This window comes from Acartia tonsa, chromosome 1 (assembly GCF_053477335.1).
Source record: "Acartia tonsa isolate MP-2025a chromosome 1, ASM5347733v1, whole genome shotgun sequence".
In the NCBI taxonomy this organism is placed as follows: Eukaryota; Metazoa; Arthropoda; class Copepoda; order Calanoida; family Acartiidae; genus Acartia; species Acartia tonsa.
The window spans coordinates 39216702-39234553 of NC_137260.1; the positions used below are offsets into that span (position 1 = coordinate 39216702).

At 32.2% G+C, this 17852-nt stretch overlaps 2 protein-coding genes across 3 annotated transcripts in view; both read right to left on the reverse strand.

Moving 5' to 3' along the window:
• The window catches only part of LOC145327444 (uncharacterized), a 65368-nt gene extending 56866 nt beyond the window's left edge, over positions 1–8502 (reverse strand). Inside the window, exons 1-6 of the mRNA XM_080170997.1 lie at positions 8458–8502; positions 8209–8294; positions 7519–7606; positions 7145–7212; positions 4912–5025; positions 1595–1702 (exon numbers count right to left, since the gene is read on the reverse strand). Of these exons, the coding sequence (XP_080027123.1) occupies positions 1595–1702; positions 4912–5025; positions 7145–7212; positions 7519–7548 (320 nt within the window). The 5' untranslated portion in view covers positions 7549–7606; positions 8209–8294; positions 8458–8502. The remainder of the gene's footprint in view (positions 1–1594; positions 1703–4911; positions 5026–7144; positions 7213–7518; positions 7607–8208; positions 8295–8457) is intronic.
• Positions 8503–11598: 3096 nt separating this feature from the next.
• The window catches only part of LOC145319186 (uncharacterized), a 36234-nt gene continuing 29980 nt past the window's right edge, over positions 11599–17852 (reverse strand). For both annotated transcript variants that reach the window (XM_080161128.1, XM_080161117.1), the window contains exons 9-10: positions 12621–12744; positions 11599–11789 (exon numbers count right to left, since the gene is read on the reverse strand). In XM_080161128.1, coding sequence (XP_080017254.1) covers positions 11680–11789; positions 12621–12744 — 234 coding nt within the window. In that variant the 3' untranslated portion in view covers positions 11599–11679. The remainder of the gene's footprint in view (positions 11790–12620; positions 12745–17852) is intronic.

A 17852-nucleotide genomic window follows, 5' to 3' on the forward strand; every position in this document is an offset into this window, starting at 1 on the left:
TTAAAGTTAATTGGATACTAATAAAAAACCTGTTTCTGGCTTTGTTATTGTATTTGGTATTCAATAAAAAAATATTGCTTATTTTATCAATTTCTAAGTAAATATACATTGGATTAAAGCAAGGATTATGTTAAAAGTCAGCTTAACTGTTAGGAAAAATCTAGAACTATGTGAAAAAGTTTAATTTTAGCTATAATGGGAGAAAAAAACAATTTAATGCACATTTTATATAATACGGAAAATTTCTTCCTTTCCCCGTACCTTATAAAAATCGTCGGAAAAAGCCGTTTTTTAAGCAAACAAAAGCGCGTTTTGCTCTATCTGTGAGATATTATGAATGAGATAATGTTAAGATTTGATATTAAGATGAGAAAAATTTACGTTCACAGTCCCTTTAATAGGACGTTTTTGGTTGATCAATGTAGTGAAATGTGCTTAGAAAATGTTACGTTTTTATAATCAGATGAGAAATTTTTACGTTCACACTCCCTTTAAGTGAAAGCTTTTCATTACATTAAGTTTTAAGTCTTAAGTATGTGTTATAACATATAACATAGGCCAAAGTTAAACTTTATCTTTACCTTTTAGTGCTTACTTACACGGTGAGAAATTACTAGGGAAATATTACGATGAAATAAATTGAACAAAAAAATTACAAATATATACAATTGAATTAATTAATAAACGACTTTCTTAAAATAATTTTGATTACTCATTTGATACACTTTTAAAAGTATTTTTTTGAATAAACAAAACATCTTTTATAAAAGGCTCTTTGTATGTTTTGTTTAATTAATTAAGAATATACAACAATGTTTAAATTATATATAAAATCTATGCTTTTTTCACATTTGACATAATTTTAAACTAGTATGGTACATTTCTATTATGTCGATGTTAAAAAAGTAATGGAAGATTACAGAAACATAGATATTAAAAATGTAAACCATGATTCCAGTTTCGCCTCTATTGAAAGTGGCATCTTACATTTCAAAAATCGTATCGGCGTTGAAGATATCTTCACCAAGAGAGGGGAAAGTGGAAGGGTAGATTATAGTTTTAGAGGGTCCAAACCATAATCATAGATTATGTTTCTGCTTCTATAAAAATGGATTCAACTCCCTAACTGTAATAATTAAAAAAAAAAAATTTGGGGACCATTCTATATTTATTGTTTTTTCCCAACTAGCGGATATTTCCTGAGAAGGTAGAGGTATTCTCCTCCAAAGTTATAACCTTTCCTGTACCTATGAAAAGTTTGACTGTGAAAGAGAACCATAACGATTTCTGGGGTTAGCGAGATCCTTCGCTACACACAGACAAATACATAGAGTTCAGGTTACTTTTATATAAGGATAATTAATTTCAATTCCAGTACGGCTTCGAAGCCGATTAATATCAGTCATACTGAAAAGTCATGTATAGCATTGTATTACATACAATTTTCCACAAATATGAAAACAAAAAATATAGAATTAATAACAGATTTGTTAGCCAGGACTATCTAAACTGTTTTTTTTTATCTTCTAATTTTTCATTTTATTATCAGCGGAAAGCTGTCTATAATACGATGCTTTGAATAACTATTATGTACCTGAGTTGTTGAATTAAAAGCCTTGGGATGCCCTTCCCCACATTTTCCAGTTCAGAACTGTTTTCAATGGCTGAACAAACTCTTCTTAAATACTCCTCCCGAACACACCTTAAAAAAGTAAAATTAATCATGTTTTAAAAAGTAACGGAGCAATAATAGTAAAGACAAAGCCTTCCGAACAAATAATAAGCAAGAATCATAATAATTAGATATTATTCTTTGATGCTTTAAACAAAGTGTAATTATTGTAAAAAAAAACAAGTAATTAGATTGAAAAACCCAAATACTTGTATTCCCAATACCCACTCTTGTCAGAGGTATAAATAAAATAAGAGACATTGTAACTTTACTTTACTTGATTATATCAAGGATATAGACAAAACTATATTTAAGTTAGTGGATATACTTATAAATTTAAATTTTACTAGCGGCTACGCCCCTATAGAGGCCTCTAGGGGGCACTTGAGGAGGAGAGAGTCAAATTTAATAACCCAATTTCTTATTGTAAATTTTAAAAGAAAAAGTAAAAAAATTTTTGGGGGGGGGGAAATTTTTTTTTTTTTGAGTGGAGATGCCTCCCCCCTCATTTCTATTTTAATTAAAAAAATGTAAAAAAAATTTTTTTTGGGGGGGGGACTTTTCATTTTTTGGGGGGGTTGGGGGTGTCCCGCCCCCCAAAAAAATAGTTATAAACCTTCCCGGGACCTATGAGAAGCTACCCTGTTAAGGAGAACCCGATCGGTTCAGCGGTTAGCGAGATCCTTCGGTACAGACATACAGACACACAGATACACAGATACACACACAGACAAACAAACATCCTGTTACTTTAGTATAAGGATATAGTAAAACAAAGTTTTTACTTCAAATTTTATTATCTTTAACCTAAAGTTTTATTCCAAAAAGAAACTAATGATTTTTACAAAATGTTTTAGGAGATTTTTTCAAAATTTTAATTTTTCAAAAAAAATGTTTTTAACACACGATTGGGTATGCCTATTATAGGATATTGGACAAAGTAGCTTCGGACAAAGTAGCTTCGGACAAAATAGCTTCGGACAAAGTAGCTTCAGGACAAAGTAGCTTCCGGACAAAGTAGCTTCAGGACAAAGTAGCTTCCGGACAAAGTAGCTTACTAAGAAAAGTAGCCTCCACTGTTAATAAAGGTCATGGCCGCAGCGCTCGGCCCCCTGGCCTGCCTAGCCGCGGGCGCTCGGCTCCCTAGCCTATAACCTAACCTAACCTAACCAAAAAATTGTAAAAACATTATTAAAACTTATAAAAACAATATCAAAAATTGTAAAAATCTATCAACCACTTTTTGCAAAATCCACGAAATTCTAAACCACCTATGTATTATCAGTTGATGATATTTTTCTTAAATAAATGTTCTGAGGCTAACATAGGTTAGGTTAGGTTATAGGCTAGGAAGCCGAGCGCCCACGGCTAGGCAGGCCAGGGGGCCGAGCGCTGCGGCCATGACCTCTATTAACAGTGGAGGCTACTTTTCTTAGTAAGCTACTTTGTCCGGAAGCTACTTTGTCCTGAAGCTACTTTGTCCGGAAGCTACTTTGTCCTGAAGCTACTTTGTCTGAAGCTACTCTGTCCGAAGCTACTTTGTCCAAGATATCTATTATATAAAGAAGTAAGGTATTTTTGTCTAGAGTAAAAAAGTATTGGTTCAAGACAGCTTTAAAATAGCTTGGAATTTTTTAGGACAATTAACTTGGTCTAGTTATTGATCTGTTTATTTTGTTTTTGAGAATAATTATCTTTTTTTCCTTTTTACACAATACTAAAGTTGTCTCAGTGTCTGGTAGTTTCAAGTAAATGTAACTTACTGTTTTGTTTAGAGACAAATCAATTTATTTATCTTTTTATTACTTTTTTATCTATCTATCTATCTGTCTGTCTGTCTGTCTGTCTGTCTGTCTGTCTGTCTGTCTGTCTGTCTGTCTATCTGTCTGTCTATCTGTCTGTCTGTGTGTCTATTAGGGTTGGGCCGGATAGTTTTTTGGCCGGATACCGGATACCGGATATCAGGCCGATTTCAAATGCCGGATATCCGATATCCGGCAAACTACCGGATATCCGGCAAAATTGCCGGATAACCGGCCAAATTACTGGCGTCTCATTATATAAAACTGGCAGCTACGCCCTTAGAGGCCTCTAGGGGCACTTGAGGGCGGAGGGGAGTTGAATTTTGGAGGGCTGACTTATTTTTATATTTAGTTGAAAAATTAAATAAAAATATTTTTTTTTGGGAAGGGGGTATTTTTTTCTAGGGGCAATTTCTCTTGGGAGAGTGGTGGTACCCTCACCCAAAATAGTTATAAACCTTCCCAGGGCCTATGAGAAGTTACCCTCTAAAGGAGAACCCGATCGGTTCAGCGGTTAGCGAGATCCTTCAGTACAGACAGACAAACTTATAGACATCCTTTTACTTTATTATAAGGTTAAAACTTAAAATTTATGTAACTATTAAATGATCTTTCTTCTAAGCAATTAATCTAATAAAATATTACTACCCTCAATCTGTAATATTAACCCCTGTTGGAGGATGGGCGGGGAGGTGTCATTGAACGCATGCCCACGCCCCCCTGTGCATTTTCTCTGTATAAAAGGTAGAGGGCTATAACTAAATGACTTTCGAAATATGGGTATGACACATAACTGAGAGTTGGAATTTTTTGAATACCTCCTTCCTGGCGGGCACAGGATGCCAGCAAACCTGGCAAGGTCATTCAGGTAAAAAGTAAAAACATTTTATTTTACTTAAACAAAGCATTTCATGTTATCAAATACTTAAATATTCTAAAGTCGTACATCCTCATAAGACTGAACCCACAGGTCTCCAGAAATCTTTAAACAGTTCCTGTGACAGCAATTTTTGACTTAGACACTTCAAATTTTAAATTTAGGCTTTTTATATGTCTTCATGACATATTACAATTTCATAAAATCCGTTGCTGTTTACCTGCCGACCGCCAGTTTGAGGCTGGCAGCTGCCAAGAACTGCTGCCCCCGCAAAAATTTATGTTTTGAGATTTCTAATATAAAATTTACATAAAGATAAACATATTCAAAAAAATTGTTCTTATAGCTTCAATAATAAGAAAATTACAGCCATTTATAAGAAAAAAAGCAGAAATATTTGTTGTAAAATATAAAATATTATATTGCCGGATATCCGGCCGGATAGTTTCAATATCCGGTATCCGGCCGGATTTGAAAATGGCTGGATATCCGGCCTCACCGGATATCCGGCCCAACCCTAGTGTCTATCTATATCTCTATCTATCTTACTGTCTACCTACCTATTAACCTCTCTCTCTAGAAATTTTCTATCAGAATATTTATGTTTGATGTTGTTGACGAGATTGTCTCTGAACTCTGCCAGCCATACACTACTACTCTCTCGTTCCAATATTCTGTAATTAATTATTATTTATTACATCAGGTTGAAATTTTAAGATTGTAGGGGTTTGCCAATGGACGACAAATTATTCTTTTCTAATATTATGTATTAAGTTTGATCTTTGGTGAATATAGGAAAGTAAGTAAGGATAAAAAGAATGAAGATTGTTCATGAATAATCCACAAGTTTTAGACTATTTTTTGGTTTGTTGGTAACTTTTCCAAACCTTTCATCATATAAGTAAAACCTCGAAATTTCTTTTTATTCTATAGTTAAAATTAAACTTAAAAAAAAAATAGATAATCCTGAGAACAAAGTTGTTCTATTTTTGTTCCAATATTTTAAAACATTTTTCTAAAGATTTTCCAATCTTTCAAAGATAAAAGAAAATGTTTATTTTGTCTTACATGGGTAAAGATATAGGTAAAATATTTGAAATTGTATAAGGAGCGCAGCAATTAAAAAAAAGCACACAGTAATACGTAGCAGGAAGAAAGGTTTTATTAGTGTACAGAACTGCTTTTTCCTTTAAAATTACTATAAGCAGAGTTTTACACTCTAGGCTTTAGGAGTTTAACGTCCTATCCCTTAATCCATTAGTATTTGGAAGTAGTAGTTATGTTTGACGGACATATTCTTGTATATATACAAGTTTTGGGAAAAAATAAATGTTTGTTCTTTCTATTTATTCCTTTTTTAGACTATTCTGGTCTTGCTAGAAGATGTAATACTCAATAGAAGGCATTATTCTTTTCTACATTCAGGTTTAGATTAAAAATAGACAAATTCAAATTGAATTTTGCATAAAAGTTATCACTAATAAAAAGAGTTCAAAAGGCAAAAACGTATTGTTAAATTGTTTAAGCAAAAAACAAGTATGCATCTTGAAACTAATCATGACAAAACTGCAAAAAAAACGATTCTAACTATTGATCATCTAGAATGTTTATAATGTATAAAACATTATAACCGAATATGCAACACGAAACTAATAATGATAAAACTGTACAAAAACTGATTCTAACTATTGATCATCTAGAATGTTTACAATGAATAAAACCCTGTGATCAAATATGCAAAGAACTCTCACTTCAAAACTGATGACTGACATCTAGTAGTAAAATAATGTATGCAAGATTAAAATACTGTTTCTGAAGTATTTGTTTATATGAATTTGTTTTGTACGTTTTATTAAATGCATTTCTAAAAACATTTGAAAACCCATGTTTTCAAAATATAAATTGTACAAAGAGGGACCCTTAATTAACCCCCCACTTTTCAACTTCCTTGATTTTATAAAATTCCCTTCCTTTATTTCTTCATACTATTATTTGATGACGGGTAATACATATCTGAAAATACGCAATGACGCAAAAGAGTACAAATGATACGCAAATTCTGATCACAACTCTCACGTTTATCTAAAAATGCAACATATAATAATAGCTATTAAAACAATTTTCAAGCATAACTTCTATCTTATTAGGATAACAATTAAATAAGAAAAATATTTTTACCACATGAAATTCGTGATCAAACACCTAATTGAAAAAAAATGCAAGACATAGCTTTTATTTTAAGAAAGACTAGGGGCAACGAACGCCCCCAAGAAGCCTCTAAGTGTTCTTAAGGTGGGAGAGGGATAAGTCAACCGCCCTTCTACTTTTTAATTAGAGTTTTAATAAGAAATATTCCGAAAAAAAATTTGGGGGGGGGGATTTTAAATTGGGAGGTTGGAGATACGCTCTCCCAAAATAGTTAAAAACCTTCCCTGTACCTAAAAAAAAAGCTTAATTGCAAAGGAAAACCAAACAGATGTCATTTTTTAACAATTTTATAAAAAAAACATTGGCGCACTTGTATAAACACCTTATCACATAATAGATAATAATAGATAATCCAGAATAATCCACTTCAAAGGGAATGTAAAAAGAGAGGGGGTTATATCAAGTTTGAAGATATCTGAAAATAGTTATGATCACCATCTTCCACTATCATATTATTTTCCGTGTATTTTTATAAGATCTTGATTCAAAGTAATAAAACATTTGTTTTTTTCTTTTGCTTTAATTCTTTCGAGCAATATAGCCTAAAACATGTCCAGTATTGAGCGTTCCTAAATGAATAATTACCTAGTAAGCTCTGTTTGTGTTTGTATTCTAACTTCAGCACTGAATAGTCTCATGTCAATCTCCTTCCCCTAGGAAAAATAGTTTTGTAAATCAGAAATGCTAAAATGTTATGCACTACATACTATGAACTTGAACATATTTAAAAAAAAATTTAGAATGGTAAAGATGACAACAGTAACGGGTAACTATATAAAATAGGAATCAAAAAACGAAGTTTAATTTGAAAGAAATGTGTTTAATAGGTTTAAAAATCCTTTGATAAAAGCCAAAAAGGAAAAGAGATAGAAATTAAAAATGAATAGGTTTTAGAAAAAAGAAAAAAACCTACAAAGTATTGTAGAGAAGCTAAGCTACTGAGAAACATTTCTTTATACCTGGGGTGTTTGAAAAATGAAATTAATCATTGGTGCTTTTTCCTCACATAACTTGTTTTTATCTGTACTTTCTAACAATATTAATCTCCTAAAATTAAAACATTTCTTGGTTACAAATAGAAAATGCAAAAGGGGATTTTGTCTAGGGGCTACCCTACCCAATAATAATAAAAAAACATCACAGAAATTTTAGAAGCTTCACTTTACAAGAAAAGAAAAAAATGTTAATCTTTCGGTAAACAACTTGTTACTTTCATATAAGTATTGCATTTTAAATTTTAGGTAGAAATGCTAATAAGATACTGCTCTATCAAAATCCTTGCTTTACAAAAAAAATCATAATGAAGCCTTTGATGGTAGAGTAGAGATTAGAGATATATAGTGTGTCTATTGACGGTAGCAACAAATTAAGATGCAGGATATTTAAAGAGTCGCTGCGCTACAGAATATACATAGTCTATTTTGAGTGACAAATACCGAGCAGTCTTAGAAAGTACAAAAATTTTAAAAGTACAATCGCAGAAAACCACTAAAATACCTACAGCTTTTAAGAGACGAGTTAGTATTTTAAAAAAAAAATTCTTTTGTTTTGTACATTTAGTATAACTAGAAAAAGGCAATATGAACAGATGATGTACTTTAAACTGTACAAATTCGGACAATAAAATTGCATGTCATCCAATTCATTACCTAACAAATTCAGCTAGAGGGTCTAATGTGGCCGCTAGTTGAGGTACAAGCTCACAAACCAAATATTTGGATCTCTCCTCATTAAGCCTGGAACAGTTTTCAAATCTTAATTTTTGTGGGAAAATTCAGGGATAACTATGATTGACAATGGACTATAAATCTGTATTTCCTGTATTTTGAAAAGAAAAGTATATGAATATATATGTCATTGCCCTCTCCCTCCCCATTAGTAAGAATAAGATTTGAATTCCTTTGATCTAGATTGTTGATTTGTAGATGTGGTATTCCTGTGTTGATTTGGTATTATAGACATGTCTTTCTTTAATGCAGTATCTAGATACATTTTACCTTGATTATTCATCAAGTTATTAAGTTGATAAAAATTTAAAATTGTACTTACATTTATATTACATAGGTTTAAGATAAGTGATATTAGAACATTTCATTCTTTAAATAAAATTCATACTAAATAACCCAAATCTCGATAACGTTTTTTTATATACGCTTTAGTTTCCTTATTAGTAGAATAAAATTAAGGTCATATTAAGATAGTTTTGCATCAAATAGTTTTTCAAAATGTAAATACTAATGAAGGTAGTTAATATGTATTATTTAATCTAATCACTTAATATCTATCATGGTTCTTGAATAATAAAAAAAACAGTAATAAAGTTACAGAACCTAAGCTTTGTGGAATACAATTTGCAAAAAGAAAAAGATGAACTAGAAAGCAAAGCTCAACAAATTTTGCACAATTCTCTTGTGTATACACAATAAGAAAAAAAGAGAGAGAGAGAGACAACGAGAAAGAGACAGGAAGAGAGAAATAGAGAGAGAGGGAGAGATAAATGAGAGAAAGAAAGAGTAATGCAAACATTATGTATGGTGTTCTTATATAGCAACTTTCAATTTATCAATATGAATTAAGTAGAAGCTGTGCTCTAAAAATCTATCATTATCCCAAAGGGATCAGAGGGGTAACCCAAACCTTATAATTGGGATTTTTAGTAAAGTATTATTTGATTTTTGTTTTATCCTAGTTTATGAAAAAAAGTAGCATGGAAAATATATAAAAAATGGACTACAATCTGTTTTGTTGTTTAAAAGAAAATATACTGATAAAGACAGTTTTATTAAGCATTATTAAACTAAACCTAAACTAAAGTGTCTTTTGTTTTTTAGTACGTGAAGAAATCGCTCAAGAAATCAGCATGTGACGACATAAAAATGAGGGATTATCCATTTCTGGGGGTTTTCTTTCCCACTCCTCCTCTCCTCATCCCTCATTTTTATGAGGTCAGATTTTTTTGAGAAACTGTCTTCACGTACTTTTTTTGCTATTTTACTGAATTACCCAGCCATCCACTGGAGGCTAGGGGCGTAGCAACTTGATTAATTAAGATCTTAATATAGTAAGGCGAATAGAACATTTTATTATGGTTGTAGGGACACTAATTTCTTATGTTTTTGCTTTCATTTCCTCTTTTAGGGCAAGATTGCTGTTACAATAGATTCATCAAAACTTGTAAGATGGTTATAGTGTTAAGAACGGAATCATTCTTATAATAAAGTAGCTTCTTATAGGTCTCAGGAAGTTTAATAGCTACTTGGAGGGAGTATATTATTGCAAAACCCTCCCAAGAGAAATCGCCAATAATAAAAATATACAAAGCGCCGGCTAGCGAATATTTTTGGTAAACAGCCGATGTAAAATTAGATTGAAAAGAAAATATTAAAAACTATGGGCGTAGTCGCTAGTATAAGGTAAAATACCTAAGAAAGTTTAGCCATTTTATATGAAATAAAATAAGCTCAAAACCTAGTTAGCTTATGTAATTATCAGCAGTATTGCCCATTGTCCATTGTCCATTAATATGATATCATACCTTTTTATGATTGTTTTTCCAGGCGTATTCCCTCAAACACCCACTCCCCCACCCCTTATTTTTAAAATAAACTTATATTAAAGAAGACTGATAGTTTGGGTTTATTTGTTTGATATTTCAGGGCTGCCCCCCCCCCCGTTGTGGTTAGAAATAGGAAAAAAATACTGAACCCTCTCCATCTGTTTTTAATATTTTTCAGAAATTAGAGGGTTTGGGTGTTCACTCTGTTCAGTGTACAACACACTTTGCCAGAAAGCATCCATCCCCGTGCATGAAATACTATCCACAACAAAATAAGAGATAAGGCACATTACTGAGTATTTCAATTTGAGGGTTGTTTATTTTCTATGAAACTCTATTCCTAAAAGAAAAGTTTTGCTCAGTGCAATGTTTTGCTAAAATAAACTTGCTGAAATAATGACCAAAAGTCGTCAAAAATGTTTCGTTCAACCCTAAACTTATTACCCCCACTAACTTTAATAGATACTGCTTAGCTTAAATACGCTGGATATTTAAATACTAGTACCCAAAGTTTAATGAACACGCTTTCTCATTCAGTGGCTTTAAAAAATGGGTACTTTTTATGAATCTTACGATTGGTTGGTTAAAAAACTAATAATTTTAATTTATAGAAAGGGCAATTTTGTTTAGCAAAATGGGATATGTACACCAATTTATCGTTCATTGTCTTTTCCTTAAAATCCTCTTTTTGAGCTCTTTACTAAAACACTTAACAAATATTTAGTTGTTACTGCTGATCACCTGCATTGCATTGGTAAAAATATTTTCTTCCAAAAATTTGGCACAAAAGCCTCTAAATCTTCGGCTTTAAATATTTAGAACAGTTAATAAAAATGTTCAATGTGTACAATATGAAATTGCAGGTATTTAATATTCATATTTCTAAAAAGGACAATAAGCATAAAAAATTAAAATTTAATTTAGAAAAAATTAATTTATTTCTTAGTATTTAAATTCTACAAAAATTAATTTATGCTTATCCATATTTTTTTTCAATAAATGTAATTCAGAAAAAAATATTTTGGTTCAGGATTTTTACTTTTAAAAATACTAGCAGCTTCGCAAGAATTTTTTTTGGGGGGGAGGAGGGGACTTTTAACCTTCCACCCTATTTTTATTCTGGTTAAATTTTTTGGGGTGAGGGGGTATTTTTTCTAGGGGCGATTGCGATTTCTCTTGGGAGAGTAGTGGTACCCTCCCACAAAATAGTTATAAACCTTCCCGAGACCTATGCGAAGCTACCCTATTAAGGAGAACCCTATCGGTTCAGCAGTTAGCGAGATCCTTCGGTACAAACAAACAAACAGACAGACAGACTTCGTTCTACTTTGTATTATAGATATATTTAGTAAAATGTTTATTCATTTACTTTAAAATCTAAAATTAAAATAATATGATCAGATGAAAACTATATTCTGAAATGAATTCTTTACAATAATTTGCATCTTTATTTGAAACTTTTTATACCACAATGAAAACATATGACAGAATGGTTATTAGTTTAAATGTATAATGCCATGTTACAACCTTAGTTATAGAGTATCTGCACTATTTAAAGACGTGTCTATATGCCTAGTATCATGTCAAGAAAATTGAGAGCTCCATATTTCCACCCCTCCCAACATTTCTTTACAGAGAAGCTTTCCCCGATCATGTACTTCTTACTCGTTACAACTGAAATAGAGGAAATATTTAAATTTAAAAAAAATGAGAATAGTTATTTATCGTATTTTCAAAATATTAGATTTGATCAATTTTACGATTTTTAATTTAAAAAGTTCTCGTTTACTACATGGATAGACCTTGACCGGAATTCACATTTGATATGAATCCCAAAAAATTATGTTTAATTATCAATACCCAACAAATCAATAACCCTTTAATTTAATGTCCTTTCTCCTGAAATCCTAGCTGTACATGATAATGATAATGAGTTGCGCATGTTTTCAGGCCAACGCATTCCCCCTTCTATAACTATCATTGTCAATTGCTGGACAAATCAGCAATAGGTAACATTTTTATTGTCTCTAGTATTACGCGGTGTGGGCAAGACTCGAAACTGACAACTCCCCGTAAGGTAATGCAATGGATGGACAGGTAGTAATCAGCTTCTAAAAAATTTAAAGAAGAAGAAGATTTATTTATAAAATGATAAGGTATAAAAAGCTTATCTTTCGTTCAGACGTTAATTAGATACCATATTTAGGATGATTATCAGAGAGGGATAAGACAGTAGCAGTTAAATTTATATACAAACCTTTATTCCTTTAATAATTACTATATAGATTCAAAGGTAGACAAGAATTTGAGGTAATTATATTTTTTAATTTTTTTTTGTCTTATCTCTATATTCCTCCGAACTAATGATTTATATTTAGTATTATATTAAGACTAATTTACAAAGACATTCTCTCATTCGTTGGCATTGAAACTATAAGGACTATTATTAAATCTATGGTCTTATGTTGACATAATAATAGCACCAAAGTTTAAGATGGATGTTACCTATTAGTTTGACAGCCTTTGAGACATCTTTTCTGAATGTATCCGCGGTTGTTTCCGAACCTTTCTGGAGCAACCTGGAAAGCTTCCAGGTATGCTGCTGGCCAGGGAACTGCAGGCTATCAACCTGAAATATAACTAACGGTTGATTTCAGTTATTATTTAAAAATTAAGCCCAAGATCATTTAAATCGTGCTTGGGTCTTTAAAGTCTTAGGTTTTTAAAGCACAGTATTTCTTTTGGTTTAAAATTTTCTGACATTTACACATACCTTAGACATCAAACATAGTTTTCTTTTATATCATAGATTATCTTCACATGGGTACTAATATTTAGGCTTTTTTTATTTGTAAATTTAAGTCTGAATAATGAATTAAGGATGATTTTCGTTTATTTTTCTGCTCCCCTTCTTACCTTAATACATACTAGAGGCTTCGCCCCTAGCCTCTAGGGGCTTTGCCCCAAGAGGTTTGATCAAACCAATTTTTCGTATTTTAGATTTAAAATAAAAAATAATAAAATATTTTTTTTGGGGGGGATTTTTTTTTTTTTGGGGGGGGGGGGGTAGTCGACCCCACTATTTTAATTTTAGTTTTAAAAAGAAAAAAAAATTTCGGGGGGGGGGGTATTTTTCATTTTTGGGTGGGTTAGGGGTGTCCCAACCCCCAAGAAAATAGTTATAAACCTTCCCGGGAACTATGAGAAGCTACCCTGTAAAGGAGAACCCGATCGGTTCAGCGGTTAGCGAGATCCTTCGCTACAAACAAACAGACAAACACACAAACAAACAGACAGACATCGTTCTACTTTGTATTATAGATTAAAACTAACCCTAATCTAAATATTTAAATTACTGTTTTAAACCACCGAAAGTTCTACTCTAATATGATTCAGCAATCATCATTACAAATTAGTTGAAAACTATTAAACTCAAGGATTATATACTTAATAGTTATTTCTCGCATCGTATTATAAACGGCTTTCTGCGGATATAGAATGTACAATTATAAGATTAAAACTAGTTTTTTTTAGGCCCGAGGTGCCGAAGGCACCGGCTAAAAAACTGGTTTTAATCTTATGATTGTACATTTTTATATTCGTAGAAAGCTGGATATAATACGATGCTACACATAGTTTTTTCGTATGGATGAGAACCGGTTCCTATCCACCGGATTAGAATGATTACGAGAAAAGTTATACCGAGACTTATGACTCTCACCTCATTTCTATCTAAAAAGTTTTTTGGAGTGCTAACTTTAACGTTATGCCTGTTTATGGACCAAGACATTTTATCTTCTTACATACTCATACAATTGTGTATTGAACCAGGTAGTGAGGGGATATTATACTGGTACCCAAAGTTTCTAGACATATTTCTTATTTGTTGCCCTGCAAACCTTTTACACATTGAAGTGTCCAAACTTCCCCACCAATATTTCAAACTATTTACTTTATTACCGAATTAGCAGACCCCTTAGAACTTAATTAGAATAAGGATGAAAGAAGTATACACGCTCCCTGTTCATTATAAAGTCTGTAATATCCAAACTTTATGTATATTAACTTTGATTTAAGTTTAATACTTGAATATTGGTGGCACACCAAATAATTATTATTATTATTTGATTCTTTATTTGTCTTTATCATTTACTTACAAAGATTACATTAAAAGTATAACAATATTAATTTAAAACTCATTTAAAATATTCAAGTTGGGTAAAAATTGTTTATGTACACATATATAAAAGAATAGCATTTCAAAATTACATTGGTTAAATAAAAAAGATTTTTACAATCTGTGACATTCCCTTCATTCAGTCATATTTTAATTCCTCAGATTATAATGGATCACATTTAAGGTGTGATTGGCAGACTGAATAAAGAAAGGAGGGGCAGGGACAGTTTTATTAAGAGCAGAATGCTCTAAAACTGTTAAGTACAAGGGTCGCCAGAGGATGAATTAAGGATAATTTTCGACTGGTCCCTTACCTTATTATTGCCCCTATAACTCAAGTCACAGATCCTGGGCAGGGACAGTTTTATTAAGAGCAGAATGCTCTAACATTGTTAGGTACAAGGGTCGCCAGAGGATAATTTTCGACTGGTCCCTTACCTTGTTATTGCCCCTATAACTCAAGTCACAGATCCTGTGGTATTCCCCTAGCCCAGTCATCAATAAAGCCTCCAAAAAAAAAAATAGTGTATCACATATAAGATGTGTTTAGCAGACTGAATTAAGATGAGAGGGGCAGGGACAGGTATTCTGATAATAGACAGCTCTGACCCTGTTAGGTTTAAGAGTCGCAAATAATTACATCTGTTGATACAGGGATCTTAAGGGATAAGACAATATGTGATAAATTGATACGCATCCCCAATGAAAGTAAACAAAATTAGGCACTTTGTAGATTAAAATCATTGATTGAACAGTTTAGGCCAACAAATAAGTAAACATGTTTTATAAACTATTAGTACCTTTCAGGGAGTAAGGGAGGGGACAATGGATCGAATATTCAATTTTCATTTAATAGTTTTCTAAATTTGATTAACACACCCTTTACAATTTTCTGGATAAATCTGGATTTCATGGCCATTCAGCAAAAACTCTTCAATTGAATTTGTCCCCTCCCTTACTCCATGAGTACCTCCACTCCGTAAGTCGACCTTTTACTTTCACTATCAAAGAGCACCATATCATTTCAGCGGTTATCGAGATTCTTCACTCCACACAAACACACATCATGTTACTTTATATTAAGTAATCTTATTAAATTACATAAATTTATAAAATTTTCATGTCCCACTGAATAATTTAAAATTTGTGCAATTTAGATGAATATTTTGAATCAAATGTCCACACAAACCAACAAAAAATAGTACACAAGGAAAGAAAGCTATGACGATATTTCTCCTATAATCCTATTATATATTATATTTTTTTTGTCTAAAGCTTAAAGTTTGAATAGCTACAGAAATGATTGGGTTCTCTATTTTAAGTAAGAATCTTATAGGTCCCGTGATGGTTTTAGGCTATTTCATTTTCAGATTTAAATCTTAGGATGTTTTTAAGCTTTTTTATAACACCTTTCTGCCTCTTTTTACCATAGACGTCCAAGGGGGGGGGGGGGGGGTAATGGGGCGATTACCCCCCCCATTTAAAATTTACCCCTATCCAGGGGGTTCCGTAGGCACCCCCAACCATTTAGGCGGGGGTATTTAACCCCCCCAAACAATTTTAGGGGGGTAAATACCCCCCCCAAAATAAAAATTCTCTAATAAAAAAAAAATTTTGCGCGCTTCGCGCGCATTTTTAATACTATATATTCAATAAATTTTAAATTACCCCCTCCCAAAATTTTACCCCGGGGGTAAATTTTGGGGGGGGTAAACTAAATTTACCCCTGCCAACAGATTTCAGGGGGGGTAATTACCCCCCCCCCCCCAAGTAAATTTAACCACCGGGGTAAAAATTTTGGGGTGGGTAAAAAAAATTTACCCACCAACAGATTTCAGGGGGGGTAATTACCCCCCCCAAGTAAATTTAACCACCGGGGTAAAAATTTTGGGGTGGGTAAAAAAAATTTACGGCGCGCTTCGCGCGCCATTTTACCCCCCCCCCCCAAAAAAAAAAGCTTGAACGCCCCTGCTTTCTACTATTATATTTTTTGAGTAATTTAGTTTTTTTTCAAATAGTTTATGATAATCATTGACTTTACTTGATAAATATTTTTGCATCATTAAAGGAACATCTTTTTGAAAAATTTGAAATTGCATTATTCTATGGTTGTCCAGTGTTACAGTGTTAAAACGTTTCAACCACTAATTTTACGGTATGTACATAGATTTTTCGGCAATTATCTTATCCTTTTAGATCCCTGCATTGATAGATTTTTGAATTTAGTATTTATGAACAAAAATATTTATGAATATTTTATAAGTTTAAATTCTAGCGTATGTCGCTTCTAGTGTTTGTCGCACTTAAAAAATTCTATCGTTTGTCGCGAAATTGAAAATTCTACTGTTTGTCGCAGTCTAGTGTTTGACGCATCTATTGTTTGTCTGTCTAGCGTTTGACGCATCTACTGTTTGTCTGTCTAGCGTTTGTCGCATCTACTGTTTGACGTATCTAGTGTTTGACGTAGTACCTACAAGGGTACTACGAATTCTAGCGTATGTCGCTTCTAGTGTTTGTCGCACTTAAAAAATTCTATCGTTTGTCGCGAAATTGAAAATTCTACTGTTTGTCGCAGTCTAGTGTTCGACGCATCTATTGTTTGTCTGTCTAGCGTTTGACGCATCTACTGTTTGTCTGTCTAGCGTTTGTCGCATCTACTGTTTGACGTATCTAGTGTTTGACGTAGTACCTAAAGCTGTCACACAATGAAATTTAAACATTTTGAATTCAGCATGTGAAAATGTTTTTTGAGAGAGCAAGTATTATATCAGAAAATATTAGGGAAGGAGAGGGCATATGAGTGTAAAATACACTGGTACCGAAAGTGTTATTGAAACTATATCCTATTAGATGGCCCAATAACCTTGGGTACTTTTATTGAATTTTTAATTGGTCGATTCTAAACCATTAATGACCAAAACATTCAACAATTCATTGCAATCTACAAATGAGGTTATTTTTTTGTAAAATCATTTAAAATCAAATTTATCTTAATAATGAGAAATTTCTTGATTGCATTAAAGAAAGACGTGACAATAATTCACCTATTATTATATTATTCTTGGTACATGAATGATTTTCAAAATTAGTGCATTTAAAATAAAAATGGATAGATAGATAAACAAAAAATGCTTTAACAATAATAAAAGGAAAAATACGATTAATTTGATTAACTGATAAAAGACTCAACACAAAAGAATAATCTTAAAGATATAAAGTTAAAAATATCTATGAAGGCTTCTTTCCTTTCTAAAGCCAATTGAAAATCCCCTCAATTTAAAAAATATAACATATGGAGAAAGGGGGTAGTTTATTTCTTGATTAAACCTTTTTTAGGTATACTTTATTTTATGTACTAGCGGCTACGCCCCCTAGAAGCCTCTAGGGGCATTTAAGTTAGGATGGGGAAAGGTCGACCTCATCCAATATGAAGTTTGAGTTTTAAAAGACACAATACAATCTTTCCCGATTTTGTATTAATTTTGAGGAACATGATTCCCAGTTACGTCATATTTTTCTTTCCCGAAAAAGGGAAGGGGGGAAGAAAATCTCTTCAAAAG